The sequence below is a fragment of the Oryzias melastigma genome, linkage group LG21 (assembly GCF_002922805.2).
Source record: "Oryzias melastigma strain HK-1 linkage group LG21, ASM292280v2, whole genome shotgun sequence".
NCBI lineage: Eukaryota > Metazoa > Chordata > Actinopteri > Beloniformes > Adrianichthyidae > Oryzias > Oryzias melastigma.
Genome location: NC_050532.1, coordinates 2,106,260 through 2,126,503, shown reverse-complemented (window position 1 = coordinate 2,126,503; position 20,244 = coordinate 2,106,260). Strand labels below are relative to the sequence as shown.

The 20,244-nt window shown below is 37.4% G+C and overlaps 1 protein-coding gene across 1 annotated transcript in view; it reads left to right on the top strand.

Annotated features, from left to right (window-relative positions):
* Positions 1-11,272, top strand: part of zmym2 (zinc finger, MYM-type 2) — a 35,341-nt gene extending 24,069 nt beyond the window's left edge. Inside the window, exons 16-26 of the mRNA XM_024286550.2 lie at positions 86-227; positions 1,822-1,943; positions 2,051-2,201; positions 3,477-3,614; positions 4,736-4,860; positions 4,940-5,126; positions 5,222-5,364; positions 6,798-6,912; positions 7,329-7,571; positions 8,829-8,964; positions 9,404-11,272. Coding sequence (XP_024142318.1) covers positions 86-227; positions 1,822-1,943; positions 2,051-2,201; positions 3,477-3,614; positions 4,736-4,860; positions 4,940-5,126; positions 5,222-5,364; positions 6,798-6,912; positions 7,329-7,571; positions 8,829-8,964; positions 9,404-9,623 — 1,722 coding nt within the window. The 3' untranslated portion in view covers positions 9,624-11,272. The remainder of the gene's footprint in view (positions 1-85; positions 228-1,821; positions 1,944-2,050; positions 2,202-3,476; positions 3,615-4,735; positions 4,861-4,939; positions 5,127-5,221; positions 5,365-6,797; positions 6,913-7,328; positions 7,572-8,828; positions 8,965-9,403) is intronic.
* Positions 11,273-20,244: the final 8,972 nt, after the last annotated feature.

The window sequence follows — 20,244 nt, the reverse complement described above, 5'->3', positions numbered from 1 at the left end:
ATAGCATAAATTGTGTGGTGATCAGGTGTTAAATAGATGGTGTAATCTGAGTACTACTGCATTACAGTTATGCTTCTCCCTGCAGAATGTGAACCAGAGTACTGCAGCCTACTCAGGTGGAGGTCTGATGAGGGATGTGAAGAACAAGGCAGTTCTCTGCAAGCCGCTCACCCTGACCAAAGCCACCTACTGCAAGCCTCACATGCAGAGCAAGCTGCTGCAGACGGGTAAAGAGAAGAGTTTTTCATTTTTTTAATTAAAGGACAAATATCTAGGTTTATTCCAGTTTGAAGTTTCATTTGTCAAATCTATATTCTGATTAAAAATCAATTTAGTTCCTGTTTGAGGATATTGTGCTGATTGTGTTACCAACTCACTTTTCAGGTCTTCTGTGTGTGAATCTGTAGAGGGCAGAGGTGACTTGTCTTTGGTTTCTATTGGGAATGTGGTTTAGCTCCGTTTAATCCACAGTTTGTTGTGTAATTTGTGTGTCTTCAAGACAGACAGACATTTGAGTTTGAACATTCAGTTCAGCAGAAGCCACCATCATCAAAATCTTTAATGCAGACACTTTCAAATGAGAAGTCATCCAGTCAACTTGTGAATCCCTTTTGGGGGTTGCTGGAGCCTATCACAGTTACTGTTGGGTTCTCATGTCCAGTCAATGGTTATAACACAAACTTGACTGTTGGTCCTTTTTTAGTCTAGAATCAGATCTTCAGTTTCACTATTTCCCTCTCCTAAGATAAATCATGCACTGAGGCTCCATGTTAAGATTTTTTTTGTTTGTTTTCCCCATAAACAAATATTATTTTACTGGACAAAGTGAGGTGTTGACGTCCCGTATAGAAATTTCCTTACCTACGGCCCTCGCGAAATGAGGCCAAACCACGTCCTCGTGGTTTCCTGTTTGTCTGCCGCTATTTTGAAACCCGTCGACAGTGATTAGTCTGAGTCGTGTTTTTAGGGGAACTGCAATCCCCAGTCATGAGTGAGCTTGGTTCAAGTCCACACCCCTTCCACTGAAAGTGAGCTCAGGAAAATATGTTTGAGGCCAGCAGACACCACATGCTTTTACTGAGGCATCTGATTGGTCACTTTATAACTTGAAGTAAAGAAAAAAACAAAAAATATATTATTAGAAAGACTATATTAAAAAAATGCATCAGTTCAAGAATCGTTAAATATTCTGACAAATAAGATGACTGAGAAATAACTGTCTATATCTCAATAGAAGTCTATGGGATTTTGACTTCTTGGAACCAGCAGGTACTTCCTGTTTGGAACATACACTATCATTGGTTTTCCTACATTGACCCTACCAGTGGATCTCTTGATCCTCGCTGTTTTCTGCGATTCTAACTGAATGAGAATGTATTTAGCTCGATGGTTATCTTCCTGACTAAAAACACCAGTAACACAACTCTGAAAATACCATATCAGCTTAACAAGCATAGCATGCTCCAACAATACCCTGCTGTTGTTTTTGTATCCTTTAAAATAAAAAGAAATGTTCCAGAAGTGGGTATTGGTTATCAGTATCAGACATACATACAAAAATCTCCAACAGGATATTTTATCATTCACTTGTAGCAGCTCAGTATGCTATGGAAGCATAAGAAGTGAAGCTGTTTGAATCACACCTTTAATAGTCAGGTGCATTTTCAGCTTCTGTGCAGCTGTCAAAAGGTATTTTTTACATTTATTTGTAAAGCATTGTTTTGCAAAGACCGACTTTCTGCCACTTTGATTGAGTCACAATCCACAAATACAAACAGTGAAATGTATTGATTGCTGGGATTTGTCTTTTTTTGTCTACAGATGTAGATGATGGTGTTAAAAGAGAGTACATTCCTGTTCCCATACCTGTGCCTGTCTTCATTCCTGTACCCATGAATATGTATGCCCAGGTCACCCCGGCTCCTGTCTCTCTGCCTGTACCGGTACGACCGAAGGGTTTTTGATCACAATTTACCAACATACCATTCATATCAACGGTGTTAGAAGTTTACCGAATACTAAACGCGACTTCTTGTCCCTTTACTTCTAGCTTCCTGTGCCTGTGTTCCTGCCCACCACCTTGCAAGGGGCGGAACAGATCGTTCAGACCATCAAAGACATGAAGAAAGAGGAATCTTCTGATCCTGCAGAGGCCAGTTTGTTCTCTGCAGCAGAGAAGATCACAGAGGATCAGAAACCAGGTGCAAGCATGACGTCTAGACTGCAGTTTGACACATTTTAAAAACCTCATATATAGTTTGGCAAAGGTTTTTGAGTCTCTGATTCTTCAAGTTGTTAAACTTAAAAGAAGAGAGAGATCTCATCATAGGAAGACTTCAACTGTGGCAAACAATGAAAAGAATAATCCAGGAAGTCACATGATTTTAAATAATATTTTGTATGTTTGTGCAAAAATATCAAGAATTGTCTCCCTCACAGAACCGTAACTCCTTTTATTTTCTATTCATTAATTGTATTAATCTCACCTGTTTGAACTAGAAATGTGTGTAAAAGACACCTGTCCACACCCTTAAACAGTCAGACTGCAACCTGTCCACAATGACTAAACCACAGAGCTGTCAAAGGACACCAGGGACAAGATTGTAGATCCCCCTGTGTAAGCCAGCACATGTCCAGACCCATCTAAAGTTCTCCAGAGACCACCAGGATGATCTAGAGGAGGATTAGGAGAAGGTCATGTGGTCAGATGAAATCAAAGTTGAACTTTTTGGTATTTAAGCCACTCGTCGTGTTTGAAGGTGAAAGAATGTTGAAGCCCAAGAACACCAAACCCATTGTGAAACATGGGGGAGGAAACATCATTGTTTGGGTCTGCTTTTCTGCTAAGGGGATCTGTATTGAGGAAAGATTGATGTATTTTCGATTTTGGACAAAAGCTTCCTCCCATCAGTGAAGATAAAACGTGTCTGAATTTTCTAGTAAGAAAACGATCCCAAACACGTCGCCAAGGAAACAAAAGAATTGCATTTCAAGGTTTTTGAGTAATCCAGTCAGATTCTGGATCTCAATCCAACAGAGAATTTGTGGATCTGAATGTGCATCAATGATGACAATTTTGTCCCTGGTGTCCTTTGACAGCTCATTGGTTTTGGTCATGGTGTACAGTGTTTAAGGGTGTGGACAGGTGTCATTTATACAGATAACCAGTTCAAACAGGTTACATGATTCCAGTGGTAAATAGAAAAGATTCTTGACGAAGTTACAGGTCTGTGAGGGATACAATATTTGATCTTTTTTGCACAATTATACAAAATATTCTCTAAAAACCATGTGACTTCCTGGATTAGTATCACAGTTGAAGTCTGAACTTCACAAACCTCTCATCTTAAAGTGAAACAACTTGCAGAATCAGAGACAGACAAAAACTATTTACTGACAGATCCTTCATTTAGCAGGATTAAAAAGTAGTGCAGGTGAAGCAATAGAGATGTGTTGACAGCTATTCTGTTTTACAGATGTGAAACCAGTGAAGATAAAAAAGGAACGGCAAAGACAGAAATCCTCCTCCAGCAGCAGCAGCTCTGAGGTAGAGGAAGAGCAGGAGGACGAAAAGTATGAACCGGACTTGGACTTGGAAGCAGACTTTCCTCAAGGTAAACATACTTAAACATACACAAGTCTAATTTGTTCCAACAAAATGCTAATAAAATGCTAATGTTTGGCCATGAAATACTTGAATGCACCAAATGCACAATTTTTCCTACAAAAATGCCAATTTGTCTGCACAAAATGCTCATTGGTGTCTATAGAAGGCTTGTATGTGGCCACAAAAGAGTAATTTGTGCACACTAAATGCAATTTTGTGCCCACAAAATAAGAATTTGTGCCCATAAAATGTGAATTTGCCTACACAAAATGCAGATTTGTGTGCGCTCAATGCAATTTTTTGTCCACAAAATACAAATTTTCCTCACAAAATAATAATTTGTGTCCATAAAATGTAAATCTGTAGCCATTAAACATGAAAAGGTGACCACAAAATAATGTTTTGTGAGCACTAAATGCTTTTTTCGTGCACACAAAATACAAATTGTTGTCTCCAAAAGGCTATTTTTGGCCACAAAATACTAATTTGAGGGAACAACATCTAATCGTTAATAATAAAGACAAATATTGAATGAGATACCTGTCTCCACGGGGTCAATTGCAATTATTTCAAGGTTCGGACTCTGTTTTGGAATTGAGTGGAATTACTTTCTGTATCGGAACAGCCTGCCGGATTAAAGTTCCCCCAGACTGTTCCTGGATCAGCTGATTTAAGGTTTTGGCATTCTCTCCAGATCAGTGAGAACAAGGAACAGCATGTTCACAGTTAAAGAAGTATTATCAGACTGTATTAGGACCAAATCGGATCATATGAATATAAATATGAATTTGTTAAATAACTTGACTAAAACTAGTTTGACTGCAAATAAACTCCATATTTTTGTGAACTGTATTTCAGTTAGCTCAGAGGTGTGGCCCATGTTGTTTACTAGCTTTCTTAGTGGGGTTGAAGACCATAGATCCTTTTGCACAAGGTGAAAGCAGAACTAAAGTCAAAGCTCAATCCCCTGATGACACACTTTGATTACACAGGGAAATCTGTGTTTTATTTTCTAAAAAAAACAAAAAAAATCAATTTGAGTTCAATCCATTATTTTTTAAACCTAATTCTTTGGATTACTTGTCTACAAGTTGGAAAGCAAAAGTTGACAGACGTTCTCCGTCTCAGCCTCAGATCCTGTCCCGGTTCTTGAAGGAATAGATGAGGAGATGAGCTTCTCTTTACCTCCCGTCCTGTCAGATGAGAAAGAAGAGCTTGAAGAATCCACTCCACGACCACAACCACGAAAACTCGTGAGTACAGACACTCAAAGCGGTCGGACGGATCACTGCAGCTCTCCATTGCTCAGCATTGGTAATAATTGTCTTACAGGGAAGTAAAAGGCGGGCAATGGAGGAGAATTCTGCTTCATCCACCTCTTCCAGTCCAAATAACAAACCCTCTAAAGGACATTCATTGCCTCTGAAAGCTCGCTATGGCGTCAATGCTTGGAAACGCTGGGCATTGTCTTTTACTGACAAATCTGAAGACACCAAAGCAACAGAAAACACCAAACCTGGTAAGGCACCGGTAATGAGCATGCTGGGACCATTGACGTTTGAAAACATAAATAATTAGTGCTGACAGTCCTCTTGTTGTTCTCGTCTCTCTCAGTACGACCTAAAAGTAATCTTCTGACTCTGAGTTCAGAAGAGTTGAATGCAGCTCTGTCCAAATTTGTCAAGGAGGTCTGCAGGCCCAACGGGGAACGCTACTCTCCAGACAGTATCCTCTACCTCTGCTTGGGGATCCAGCAGGTTAGTTTTCTGTCTTTTTCAGGGGTCGCCCTCTGGAACTTTACCTTCAGTGTTTACCTTCTTTCAACTACCGTAACTCTTTAACCGTTTATTCAACTAATGTGATTCCAGCAGATTCTGAAGTGGAGAAAAGCGGTCGTGCGCTTATATGTAATACTCTTACAATAATTACCGGTAAATGCTTTGCCATGAATCCGCTGATTCACATTGATCTTGTAAACGGTTAAAGATTTACGGTATGTCAAAGAGCGTGTTATTATGGCGTCACTGGTAGCATCTCTGGTGTTAAAGGACTTGATGTTGATTTTCTTTTTTTCTAAATATAAAACTAGTTTTGTGTTTAATAAGTAAGATTTTCATAATCTTATAAAGCACCATCTATTTATGTTTTAGCATTTGCGATGCTTGTGCTTTTCAGTATTCTCGTTTTAAAAACACTAAAACACATTTTACTAAAACCTTGATGAACTCCACACTGGTTTCTTTCTAGCTTTGGGTAACAGAATGCAGGAATGTATTTTACCTGCATTAAACCAATTCAATAAAATTTGACTAAATTAATAATTTAATAATTTGACTATTGATTGAATTATTGGTAACACCAAAAAAAAATAGTTGCCAGTTTTCATTAATTCAACTGTATTAAATTTAAGATTATCTAATTAAAAATTCAAATATTCTGGGTTTTTTTCATTACATTATTCTTTCCAGCTTTTATTGTTTTTATAAGATTTTTTTTTACATGTAGAGATAATTAAAAATTTAAAGCATTTTTTCTATATTTCTACCAAATTAATTTAACCTGCAGTTATTTTAAAAATCAAAAATTTGTGACAATAAGGTTAAATAAAATGCGTGGTTTGTATTGTGAAAAAAATGACGTTGGATTATAATATTTAAAATAAATAGATGTTAAATATGTTTTAGTTTTTAAACCCACTTTTTGTTTTAATTCAAAGACTTCATGAGTATTTTGAAGGTAGGAACAAAAGTTTCGGTTACTGTTTTCGGTGGGTCGGGTTTAGCTGCTGCACTCCTTTTCACATCACGTGTGAGCGCGAGCGCAGCATGGCTGCAGAGAGGACGGGTTTGGTCGAAGTTTTTAGTCGTTCCGCTACAATTATTTCAGGTTTGTTTTATGAAATACATATATATGTTTTTATATTTATGGGAAATTCGTTTAGGATTTTTTAAAACTGGGTTTTAAAGCGGTAGGAGAAGAGCTATTAAATAAGAATTTATGGCGGTGCTTTACATGTCTGGAAGAGCAGATTGTGTGTCCACTGATTATAACTATTTGCTGTTCACATCCTGATGAGCGGTGATGATCTTTCTAGTATGAGGACACAAACACAAAGGGTTGTTAAGTCAGTCACTGATCGACGGTTTTTTTCGAGCTCCTTTAAAATGCGATCTCTTCGTCTTTCTTAAAGCACCTTTACGCCAAAGGACGCAGACTCGACCTGTTCAGTGATCCAAGCTTCCAGCAGTTCGGAGAGGAGCTGAACAAAGTCCTGAAAGACTGGCAGCCCAGCGTGCTTCCTGATGGTGAGTACAGCACGTGGTCTGCCTATCACTGCGTGTTCTGTTTAAGACGCACTGATAAAAAACCGTTTTTGGTGTTTTTAACATGTTATTGTGACATTTTATGATGATGGGAGAAAATTACGATTAAAATGGCATTTCTGTGTATTTCTTTAGTCAAATCGTTGTAAATCTAGAGCATTTTTTGTGATGTGGAAAATACCATGGGTAGTTTTCTCTATGCACAAACCAGAAGTGTCCAGTGATTATAACCTTTTCTGCTGTTCACATCCTGACTCGTTGTGATTGCACTTTTTATGTCATATGAGGACACTTCAGGAAACTTGTAGTATTTTTTCTGGTTTGGCTTCACAGAATTTGATGTAAGACAACATCTTTGTCATTTCTCAGCTGTTGTATTCTGTTTTTTCTCTTCAAAGGCTCACTATGGGGTCGAGTGGAGGAGCAAAGTCTGTGGAGCAGTCAGCATCTGGGGGAGCAGAGTCCCGCCGCCCTGTTGCGCTCCCTGGTTTACCTGAACACCAAATACTTCGGCTTGCGCACGGTGGAACAGCATCTACGCCTCTCCTTCGCCAACGTCTACGGCCCTGACACGGTCCATCCTGTTACCAAGGAGAACACGGTCTGCATCCGCGTGCCCTCCATCAGTCAGGACCACAATGGTAACTATTCCCATAAATAAAACAACTCAGCTGTTATGCTAATATCCAGTTGTTATAGATTTTGAGAAATTCACCTACACTGGTGACAAATAAAGTCTGCCATTCAGTAGAAAAAAAATATTATTTCCTTCTTATTTCCTGTGACGCTAAATTCACATCGCCCTCGGCAACGCACGTTGAAGCAGCCACTTCCAGTCTTTGTAAATTATGCACATGTGCACGTTTTTTGTAATTCTACAAAAAGAAAAAAACATAATTATAATAATATCCAACATGAAAAAAATTATTATGATATATATATTTTATTATGAAATGTTTTTAACATAAAAATTGTTTTAAAGTAAAAATGAAATGTATTTCATAATAAAATGGTCAATTATTCATTGAAAAGACTTTTATTGGGGTGTTGCTTGATTAAATAATGTTGTATTTATTTATTTAATTATGAACAATTTGGGCTTCCATATTTTTTGACTATTTTCAGACCACACCATAATAACTTTAAATGCAACTACAATTGGAGTAACAGGGAGGAGCCAGGATCATCAAAGTCTTTCCATCCATCCATTTTCCATGCAGGCTACACTCTGGACAGGTTACCAGCTAGTGTTAATTTAGAGTAACCAGTTAACCTACAGACTATGTTTTTGGACTGTCCTGGAGAGAACCCACGTGTGCTTGGGGAGAGCTCTGTGAACAAAAAAGCCAGGAGCAAGATTCACCAGATTTGCACCACTTTGAAAGCCTTTTCCAACTGTAGGTGGTGGACATCCACTTGTAAAACAGTAGGAAAAAAGAAGCCCCTCCCTGCTTGTCCAGTGTGAGCTAAAAGCGTGTTCAAGGCCCTGCTTTTAGTGCATTCCTGAAAATACAGGTCAACTGACCCATATGAACATAACATTATTAGAGAAACATTAACTAAATGTCTTTCCTGAGTCAGAGTTGTACAGTCAAAAAAAGTTTTGAAATGTTATATATTTAAGTGTTTTGCAAAAAAAAAAAAATAAATACTATCTTTGTTTATTAAATTTGTTAATTTCAAAATCCAGAGTCCAAAATGTAGAGTTAAATGTAAAACATGATGTTTTTAACACCACTAGAAATGGTAAAGTTTGATCATTTAAAATAAAAAGAAAACTTCAATTTAAAATGGTGTCTCCTTGTTAAATCGTGGTTCACCCTTTGATGTTTTAATAATGTATTTGTGTGCAATTCTTTTTTATAAAGCTTTAACGTCTTCTGTGTCGTCTGCTGCAGTGGAAACCGAGTCCGGGAAGAGGAAGCGCAGCCTACAGGATGGCGAGCAGGAGGACGAGGACTCGGGCGGTTCCTCAGTACGGTGTCCCGTAAAGAAACACGAGTGTCGTCTCTATGAGATCTACAGATCCAAATGGTAAAAGGGCTTCTATCAACTTTCATTCATACTTTTTATGGTGAATTTGAAGTTATCCTCCTAACTACAAGCAATGCAAATGTGTTCTCTGTAGAGGATTAATCTGAACATTGTGAAGGGCTGGGGCTCTGGGAGTTGTAGTTTTGATCAAAATGTTGAAGGATATGATTTTACTCCACTTGTATTAGCCAAAATATAGCTAGCTTGAAGCTGAAATATTAGCTAAACAAAAAATGAACTTAAAAAAACAAAAAAAGACAATTAAACTTATTTTTTGACTAGTTTACTGCAACAATACTACAATAACATCACATTTATTTTTGTTAATTTTACACATTCTGGTAACTTGACATGTTAGAAATATTTATGAGCTCTCAACTCACTTTAAATAGAAAAGGAGAAGCTGTAACTTTCTTGTGATCTTTTTTTGTCCCTCCAGTCCACCGTCATTGTGGGAGCATCACGGTGTCTTCTACATGCAGCCGGACGCAGCCTGCGGCCCAGAGACTCCGTTGTGGTTCACCTCTGCACCTCTGGAGAGACGGATCCTGGAGAGCCTCCTCACTCGAGTGCTTCTGGCCCGGGACATTTACACAGACAAGGAACACTTGGAAGAGGAGGAGCAGGGAGATCAGGGGGAGGAGGTTGGAGCGGAGTAGCAGAACCCGAAGAAAATGTGTCATCAAACATGTTTCTGTTGCCGATCTTTGTCTCCTTTAGACGTCTCATGAAAGAATGTTCACAGCGTGGTGGATGATGACGTTCTGCTTCTGGATGGAGGTCAGACAGGCACAAATCCTCTATTATGAGTTACAGGAGGAGATGAGGCTGCAACATTTGCTGCTGGAGATGAGAGGTTTAGGAAAATCCCAACAAACCTTCATAGAAACATTAGGTTTCCTTTGTAAAACCAGCTGTATGTTGAAACTCATCAATCATTTAGTCTTTCAGCTTTTAATAAACGATAGCTGTCAGGATTTAATTGATTACATAATACATTTTTCATTCAGAAACCTTTAAATTCCACTGACATGAAAGTATGTTAGGTTTTGGTGTTAGTGAATTAAAAATAGTCTTTTTGGTTTAAAAAAACAGTCTGCAATAGTTTGTCAGCAAAACCAAAGGTGCTTTACGGATAATTCTGCTCCGACATGCTAACAGGAGACAAAGTAATGGGCCTGGAGCGTAAAGCCTTCATGTTCTACAGATTCAAACTTTGCTTTGGAAATGCTTCAAATCAGAGTTTTCATCAGTTTAAAACGAATTAATCTCCCCTCCGTTCAGTCTTTAACTGCGTCACATTTCTCTAGTGTCATTAAACCTCATGGACGTCCCACTGTGGCTTCATGAGCGGCGCTGCTGCCCCTGTCCCGCCCCCTGCTCTTCCTCTGCTGCTCTCAGGCTAACACGTTGCTCCAGTCAGGCCTGCGTCCTGCAGGAGAAGGTTGCCTATCTACATGCTGCGTTTCTTTGCAGGCCCCGTTCCTGCGATGTAGCATTACCAGCGTACTAAGCCCAGATTGGGTTCTTCTTTCCTTGTGTAAATATGTTAGAAAGGGGGAGGAGTCAACAAAGGAGCGGTGTAGTTTTGAATAAATAAAACCTTAGTTTGCAAACGTAACTGTTGCAGAGCTTTTTCTTAACATTATTTATTTGCTTTTAGTTTTTTTTTAATGGTTGTATTTTTGTAAGCAGTTTTCTTCCCCCTTTATATGAGCGAAGATCCCGTTAATTATGAAGGATTATTCCAAATTAAAGAACTAGCTTAAAGACTTAAACATTTGGCAGTTTTTGTAGTTTCAGTTGAAAGTTAGATTTTTTTTAGAATCATTTTTGTTAAACTATCCTCATCTTTTTTTTTTAGTCTTCCTTTGCTTCATATAAAATGTTGTCATGTCTTTATTATTTTCCCTCTTTTTGAATGATGTGACTTGTGCACCTGGTTATTTACAAACTCCTCCCTAAATGACCCCCCTCATGAGTTCATCTTCTGCGACCTCTCCTCCACCTCTGAACCGTGCTTCTCCCTGAACCTGCCGTGGACATAGGAGGATGGCATGGACACTACGGATCAGGAGTTCTGATCAACTCGCGGCTAGACTGACCCTAGGTCAGAGGGCGCTGGGTTACCAAACCGGCTCCCTCTGCTGGACTGAGAGGCGGCTCCAGCAGACGCTGCGGCTGGCTTTAACGCCTAATGTGAATGTGCCTACCTGTAAATACTGAAAGTGAGTGATTGTGACTTGAATCTGAACTGTGGGCTCTTCTGCTGATGTGGTTGTGTTTAATAAATGACTTTGTTTTCTAATCCGACTCTTTCTTGACGCATGGACTCGTAGATAACGGCTGTGTGGTTCGAGGTCTGTAATCAGACTCTTCCCCCCTCCACTGTGACTCTGGCTAAAGAAAATAATATAGTAATTTTTAAAAGGGTTACCAAGTTAGCATTGTTTGATTTTATTTTAGCTAAGTTTATGGCTGAGGTGAACCTAGAAGATTAACGGTAAGAGCTTTTATATTCCTGCTGACATTATTAGGCCTTGTTTGCTCTGCACTTCCTCCACAATACATAAATTACAAATATTTGACAAACCTCTGGTAAAAAGTCTGATCTTTTCTGATTCCCAAGTTTATTTTATGACTTTAAAGTGCATTTTAATTTATGCTACATAACAATGGTTAGTAGCTATTCAGAGGGGAGTGGCTAAAATATATAGATTTGTTCATTCTTCATATCCTTTTTCTACCGGATCATTAACCAATCAGGTTTAATGTTTATGCTCCAATTAACAGCAGTTGTAAGTAGGAAAAAGGATGACGGTTCACCAAAATAAACCGAAATTCTAACAAGATAAAATGTCTTTTTTCCTCGTATTTTTTAGGAGTACATTTGCTTCCTTTGAATGTTCCTGTTTGGGACAGGAAGTCTTTTATTTTGAAAGAAAGTCATTTCGGCTTCTGTCAAAAGTAAAATTGGCTTTACCCTTTGAGAAAATTCCAGTTTATCTTAATATTTATGTATTTATTCATTCTCAAAAATAAGTAAAAATCAAATTTATTTAAGAAATGACAATGTGATGATGCAAAATAGTCTTAAATTTTCATAAAAGGGTAAAAAATGAAAGTCTTGCGTCTCCTTTTAGGTTTTGATCAGTACCAAACAGCCCCAAATGGCTCTGTTACTGGCAAAGGTTGCAGACCCCTGAGTTACAGAAACTGCAACCTTTAGCACCAAAAGAGCCATTCAGGGCAGTTTTTTACTGTCCAAAACCTGACGAGAGACGCAAACTCCCAAGAATAATGCAGAACACTTTCTGCAATTAATGTATGTTTTTGTGTCCATTAAGTCTTTAAATATTTACAATATTAATAACCTATTATTCTAAAGGCCTATGCAGCAATTTATTTTTTACTTTTGACATACAAGCTCCTTTCAAAATAAAATACACCCCATGTCAAACAAAATCCTGCTTCAGTTGATTAACTTGAATTAAAATTGAATTAAAGGGCAAACAGATTTTTTGGTTACCCGTTTCTACTTTTACTACCATTTAAAAAAATCAATCTAAACATATAAATCCAAGTCTATGTTTGAAGGACTGCCTCTGAACAATAACTAGATGCTTGTGCTGCAGAAGATCAGATTATGTGCTTTAAGGTCATACATAATATTTTATTTGTAAATCTGCATAAAAAAGATGGATCCATTTAGGTCAAATCTGCTTGTTACCAAAAAAGTTGGAAACATTTTGATGTACTTTTTTTTCTCCATGATAATATGCTTCTTTAAAATCACAAAAAAAATCTTTGTATTGTTATTTACATGTAGAATTAATGTTATGATTTCCCTTTGAATCCAAACTAAATGTTTTTTTAATGTATGAATCTGTTCCTGTTATTTTGAGTTAATTCATGTTTCAACATGTTTATTGCACAGAAGTAAAATTAAAATCTAGAAAAACCAAAAACTGCTGCACCACAATGAAGATCCACATCCCTTTTTAGGTTTTGGAGTATTTTAGTTCTTCCTGGTAACTGTAGAACTGAGAGTTCAACGTTCACCTTAACAAGACCATACATTTCATTTGTTCAATTTCAGTGTCAAAAATAGACTCCCTTAAAACTAAATGCACAGTATCACAGTACAGCCGTCCTAACCATCCATCACCTAATCCCTTTTGGAGTCACAGGGATGCTGGAGCCTATCTCAACCACTGTTGGATGAAGGTGGGTTTCACCCTGGATGATTCACCTGACCATCCCAGAACCACACAACAAAACACAAACAAATTCTGACCTGAAGGATAATTTAGCCCACAGCCCAGGTCTGGTCAAAACACTCTCAGAGATTTTTTCTTTTCTTCTCAATCGGGCCAATTGAGACCCACACAGAACGTGGCTTTTTATTCCATCCTTCTGCAGTCTGAACAGTAACAGAAGAGTATAGACAATTTATTGGTTTAATTTTTAAAATGTTTTTTAAAATGTTTTATTTTTTCTATGAAGATGACAGAAAGAAAGTATTTTAATATTGACTATATGTGGTTTTCTGGAAAATTCAAATTGTATTTGTCACATACATGGTATATGAGTTTCAAAACCATAAATGTGTATGTTCAGACACCCTGTGATTGTTGTACTTTTCTGTTAGCCTATTGACCAACCCCGGCCTCCCATCAGAGAAGAAAACAGTTATGTGGCCCCAGAGGATCCCTGATTTAGACACATAAATCCAACACAAATGATGAACACAACAGTTGAAAGAAGGTTTTAATGTCTTTTATAAATTTGTACCATCTTACATTAAAGTCAAATAAGGGTAAATGCACTTGTGCATCATCATCATTTAGAGAACTGACTCTATCCTGACATCTTTAACCCTGGAAAATCCATGGGGTCAAATCTGCCCACTTTGAGTTTTATTATTGTTGTTGTTGTTGTAGGTTTTTGGCTGCTGTTCATTCAAAATGAGCTATCAAAGAATAAGTATCTGGTTCTTCAAGGTTAAGAATGCTTCAAACCAGAAGTTGCTCCTCACCATTCAGCTTTATCTGATCCACTAGATTTTCTTTTTCCACAGCTGCAAAAATGTGCACAAATCCAGATTATTTCTGTTCCCATATTTCAAAAGAAATACGTTTTAAAGTATATTTTTAGTATAAATTTAAAGTCTTTAAAAGTTTGTTCTAATGTTTCAAATATAGTCAGACAGAAATTAATTAACGTAGGAAATCTGTGTGTTTGAGCTGAACAGAAAAGCTTCGTGACCTTCTTCACTATCATGTCCCATTTTGACAAGGTGCCAGCGGGACATGACACTTATGTAAGGAGTGTTATATGGAAGATGGCAGACAGCAAAGCAAGGGGAAGAATGGCCTGTCAGCACCCAGAGGTCAGCGTGGTAGCCGGGAGGCGGGGCTCCGGGTGGCGGCTCCTAATCACTTGATGAGTTTGAAGAGGCTTAACATTCCCAGTGCTGTTTTCCGAGACGCTTGATAGGTGGGAAGTCTCAACATGTGGGAGCTCCAGTTTTTTTTTCTTAAAGTTGAGCATTTTCAGTCACCTTCTAAAGAGTTTTTACTATGGGACATATCATTCTTATATCTAATAAATTCATGTAAACAAATAAAAACTTTGTATTTTGTTGCACAAAGTAGCAAAAAAAAGTAATAATAATATTAATAAAAAACACATTTCAAGACACTGAAGGATATTAAACAGTAATGAAACAAAAACAAATTAAAAGTGAATTTTTCAGATATGTTGGAGACAAAACCAGGTGAAGTATATTTTAAACAGATCACCTTTAATTTATGATTTCAAAAGGGATCAACAGTCTGCGTTCCTTCTTTCAGGAGAGAGAGTTCTAAAGTTTGGGAGGCATCCCAGCTGAACGCTCTCTGGTTTAAACAGGAACGCAAAAAGTTGCTTAGCAACAACTTTTTTGAGAACTTTGGAGATAAAAGAAAGATTTGAAAGGGGGAAAAGGTTATAGAAGTTCTTTGGGTCCAAACCAAATTTCCTTGAAATGTTTTCATATTTCAACGTTCAGAAAATCAACCTTTAGCATCAAGAAGTTATTTTCTTCAGCTGATGAAGGAGGAACATTTTTCTACTCTTTTGTATAAAACTCCATCAGTTTATCAAAGTTTGCAGACATTTTGAAAGCATAGCTTCACATGTTGCTCTAATAGTTAGAATCTAAACCACTTTCTTGAAACTCTTTCTGTCCAACATAAAAATATCTTTTTTTTAATTTTCAAATGACTTCCAGATTAATCAGTCAATCACAAGTTTGCAACTTTTGAGCTGTGAAGGAGCCCACATCACCATTCAATTTAATTTTGATTTGTAGTTTATTTCACTTCAGTCAGTATAATGTCAGCCTGCTGTCTGGTTTGTGTGAACTTAACTTTATCTAAGGAAGTGTCATGTTTTCAGTAGAAAGACGATTTGAAGGGTGTCACATAGTGACACTTTTTCCTAATTAATATTTTAGAAAGAACAATATTTATATTAACCAAGGCCTGCAAGGGAAGATATGAAAGTTTTATTTGCTGAAGTCATGGTTACATTTTAGAGTAAAATTCATATTTCCCTCTTTTCTTAATTAATTTGAAACAGTTTTCTGCTTAATTTATGAACTTTAAATATTTTAAACACTGCATTTTCCAAGTTCAGACACAATAAAACTACAATTTAATGTCTTCCCTGCTTGACTTTATATCATTCAAAACTTGTGGTTGACAAATCAGGTTCTTTTTGTGCAGAAGTCTGACTTCATTATTATTTAAGGTGCAGTTAAACATTTTCATCTTAAAGATTCACGTTTTTTCTGGGCAGCATTCTTTATAACGGTGAAATTCCACATGTTTTCTACTGTTTAACGAGGATCTGAGAGTTTCTCCCTCTGTTAGATCATTAAGTGGAAGTTAAAGACATAACTCTTTAACTTAGCTTTAAATAAATAATTTAATTGACATATTTATGTATTTATTTATGTACATATGTATTCATTTACTTATTTATTTACTTATGTATTTATTTACTCATTCATTTCTTTGCTTGCATATTTATTTATTTCCTTTTGTGTGTTTCTGTTGTTTTTTTTATCTTACTTGTGACTTTTTTCTTTTATTTTTATTTATGTATTTAATTTTTTTTTTTTTTGCTAAGCACCTTGTGTTCAACAACATGTTGATGAAAAGGGCTTTATAAATAAAATGATTGATTCATTTAAAATATAAATGGCATCATTTTATTTTATATTGTGGATTAATACTGCATTATTAGAGTTTTTCATACCTTTCTGTATTTGTGCTTTTGTGATTAAGTTCTTTTTTTCTGTTCTATTTGTCCTCAAACTCCGGCTCAAATATTCATGATTTTGTCCAGATTATGAATAAAGCTTCAGTATTTTCCATTTTCTCAGGGAAAGTTACCAACATTAGCAGAGACTAATAGGGACTGATGTGTGGAAATCTAGAGGAATTCAGCATCTAGCTGTTGCAGCAAATGTTGCAGAATTTTGGATGTCAAGCAGAGTCACCGTTATCTTTCTCCCAGTAGGAGGCGCTGCATCCTCGCCATCAACCCATCACAGGAAATGATGGGCTTTCTCATCTGCTTCATTAGCCTCACTCGGTCCTGTAAACAATGACACCCATCATCATCATCATCATCATCATCATCATCTGCCTTCGTTTCAGTGCTGAAGTTCTGAGAGGAGTCTCTCTGACGTCAAAGAACCTCCTCAAAACACACTCCCCCCACGCAAGCAGAAATATTGAAACATTTTCTCACTTTAAGACAAAAAGATCCCAAACATTCCTGTCTTTTTATTTGCTCAGTGCTGGGGTGCACATATGGATGCGTGGAGGTACAAAACACGGTGACAAAACCCAATTTTTTGAAGAGGCCAGCTCTTTTCTTTCTCTGCTCTCTGCCAGAGTTGGCCAGACTCCAGTAACTTGTCCCATTGATCTAAAGCTAAAATGTCCCTGCGCTCCCACACCGCCGGGCCTGCGAGGGAGCGTGGTGGGTGTAAAAACATTTTTTCCCCCTGGTGGGTTCTTTTTTTGTTTGAGCTCAATCCCCAGTTCTTTCAGGGGGCATAAAGAAAGCGCTGCGCTCAGCAGGGTCAAGTGGGCGAGGCCCGGGGTAGACTATAGGTAGCGATTAGGGCCTCTGATGTGCCATGAATCCTCTTCCAATCACATGATATGAACTAATGTCTCCATTTAATGATAATAGAGCAGCAGCTGGGAGGGAAGAGCCGCTGTGCAGCTGCAGGGGGGACGAAAGGGCAACAACAAGCCCGTCTCTCAGGTTGAGAAACGAGCGGCAGCTTCATTTACTGCTCTTACAGGAAGCAGGATTATTAATTTCCCAGACTGAGGATGACACAGAGACGGAGTGGGGAAACCTTGGCTTGATGGGTTCAGGGTGGGGAGGTTTGGATTAGGGTAATTTTAAGAATGCCTGACCCTATTTGGTAAACTATAGTGGAGGAGCGAGAGCAGGATTGTCATCACAGTCACCTAACTCATCTTTATTTATTTATTTTATTTACTTCTCACTGCCATCATGGAGCCACATCTCTGCACACCACACACCCACAGGACCACAGCCTAACAAAGACCCAAACCCCCTCTTTCAGACCTAATCCAGTCTCAATCCTGAAACAAACACAAGTGTGGATTTTTTTGAGATTTAAAGGCAGCTTCAGACGTTCTTTTTTCCTGCCAGAAGGGAGGCGAGTGTTCACAGAGTGACTGCGTGAAGAGCCAGATCCACATCCTCTCCGCATGAGTGATACCAGCACAGCACTCTCAGCCGAAGACAGGAGGATCACACTTCCCACCTCCTCGTTTTCAGAGTAAGAGTTTGAGCAAGTGTGTTCATCAGGTGAGCCGCAGTTTGGCCTCCAAATAAAAAAACAGTTTTATTTTTCTGCAGTTATGCTGTAAGTTCTTTTATGCTTTAACTATTCACAAACAGCAAAAGGTGTCACTTTCCTATAGAAAAGGAATACTCACTACAGTCATATCAACTTGAGTCCTTTTTTATGGAAACTATAAATATCAATGGAAAGAATAAATAAAAAACTTCACTCAAAGTTATGATTTCTGGCAGCTTTTCAAGCTGCTTTCTTTATTCCAAATTTTTAAATTTCTCTTACTTTTTGTGCAGTTAAGTATTGAAGGTCAAAATGACAGAAAATATGGATCAATCCTCTTAAAACATTCTAAAAAAGGGAAAATCTGCCCAGAAAACAACCTAAAAATAAACTTCTACATCTGAGGAGTACATTTTAAAAATCAAGCATTATCACATATGTAATTTTTATGAAAACTATGAATATTAGTGGAAATAATAAATAAAAAACTAAACTCAAAGTTAGGATTTCGGGCAGCTTTTCAAGCTGATTTCTTTCCTTCAAATCTTTACATTTCTTTGACTTTTTGTGCAGTAATGAAGGTCAAAATGACAGAAAATATGGATCAATCCCATTAATATATTATAAAAACAATAAACCTCTACATCTGAGGAGTACATTTTAGAAAGCTAACATTACAATTATGCTTTAGTCACAAAAAAGGGGGAAATAAATTTATACATTCCAAAATAATAAAACTATGTGAGTAACTCTGCTGATTTAACCCATTAACAGCGGAGCTCCAGTGTTTATGGTCTTTGATTTACGTTTTCTCTTTCAGAATCTCCTGGAATTCCGTTGATTGTGTACATTATGTTAAAGGTTTTGTGTTCAAGCATCACTGACGACGCCTCAGGTGTTAAAGGTTCAATAGTCAGTGGGATTACCAAAGTGCAGGAGTCTGGAACCTGAGGCTCTGGAGCAACATGTGGCTCTTTGACCACTTCTCTGGGATTCTCTGGTTAAAGAAACATTTAAATATTTTAATATATAAAGTAACTGTAAAGCAAAAAGTAAAGCTGAAAAAAGCAAAGTAAGCTAACATAAACTTTATACAAATGATTGATAAACAGTTGAAGGACCACAAGTCAAATTAAAACATTTTGACAGATTCTTTTAATATCCAGGTCACCAGATTATAAAGAAGATTTCCTATTTTTGAACAAATTAAATGACTTTAAGTGTTTCTTACTCTTTGAAAAATATGGCAAGTCTTACTTAATTATCTCTGATTCAATTTTTGTTCATTTTGTTACATTTCTGGCTAAAATGCAGCACAAACTGAAATACAATATTATTATTTGTTTAAATTACTGCTCACAGTGTCTTTTATTTTGAAAACACATCATGTGAGCCTCTGTCTAAAAATATAAACTATTTCATATTTTGAAAAAAACTATTGATGTATTTTATTTATGCAAAAAAACAGTTAATTTATATTTACCACAACAGTGAAAACAACATAAATACAAATCAGTGTCTTGTTTTTCTAAAGGATGAAGTGAGACTTTGTGGTCTTTACTGGGTTGAGGTCAGTGAGAAATCAACCTGAATGAGTCTTCAGGTGTTGAAGGTTGCAGACCTCTGCCCAAGTGCATTATGGGTATCATACCCTGGCCTGACCTGCAGGTGTCCCCATAGAAATGGCTTGCCTTCTCACAACTGCCCCGATGCTCTTTTGTCCCGCGCGGCCCCTCCCTCAGTGGATGCACAGTCAAAACAAGCCATCGCACATGACCACACACACACACACACACACACACCCACGCACACACACACACACACAGTCCTGGAAAGTTACATCACATCAATCATTTAAAAAAAGACAGACACCACAAGAGAGATGAATTGAATTAAAGGTCTGTTTGAATGACCTCTGAGAGTCTGATCCTTCTGCACTGAGGGGAAAAAACACTTTATAATGTTTCAATCAATTCATAGATTTCACAAGACTTTGAACCAAATCAACAACATTTCTAAATCAGATGTTAAGAATTTTATCAACAAAAGAATTTCCAAATATTTTGCATGCACCAAGTCAGTTTGATGCATCTAGAAATCCAATGTTTTTAATTATTTAGTTCAATTTCCAATTGGGAATTTGTTTGGAATTAAAAGTTAAAAAGAAACTAAATGTATGAATTGGATTAAATACATTTTAATTGATCAGAAACTTAGATCAGTTTCTGTCCAACAAATCCCAGTCCGCCCAACAGCCAGTGGTCAGGCGTTGGAGAGACAAATTCATCACACTCCTGAAATACATAAAGAGGGTCTGAGGTATTTGTGCTGTGGGCTGAGTGTGAATTTGTTAGGTGATTAAAGGCTAAATTTAGCCTCCT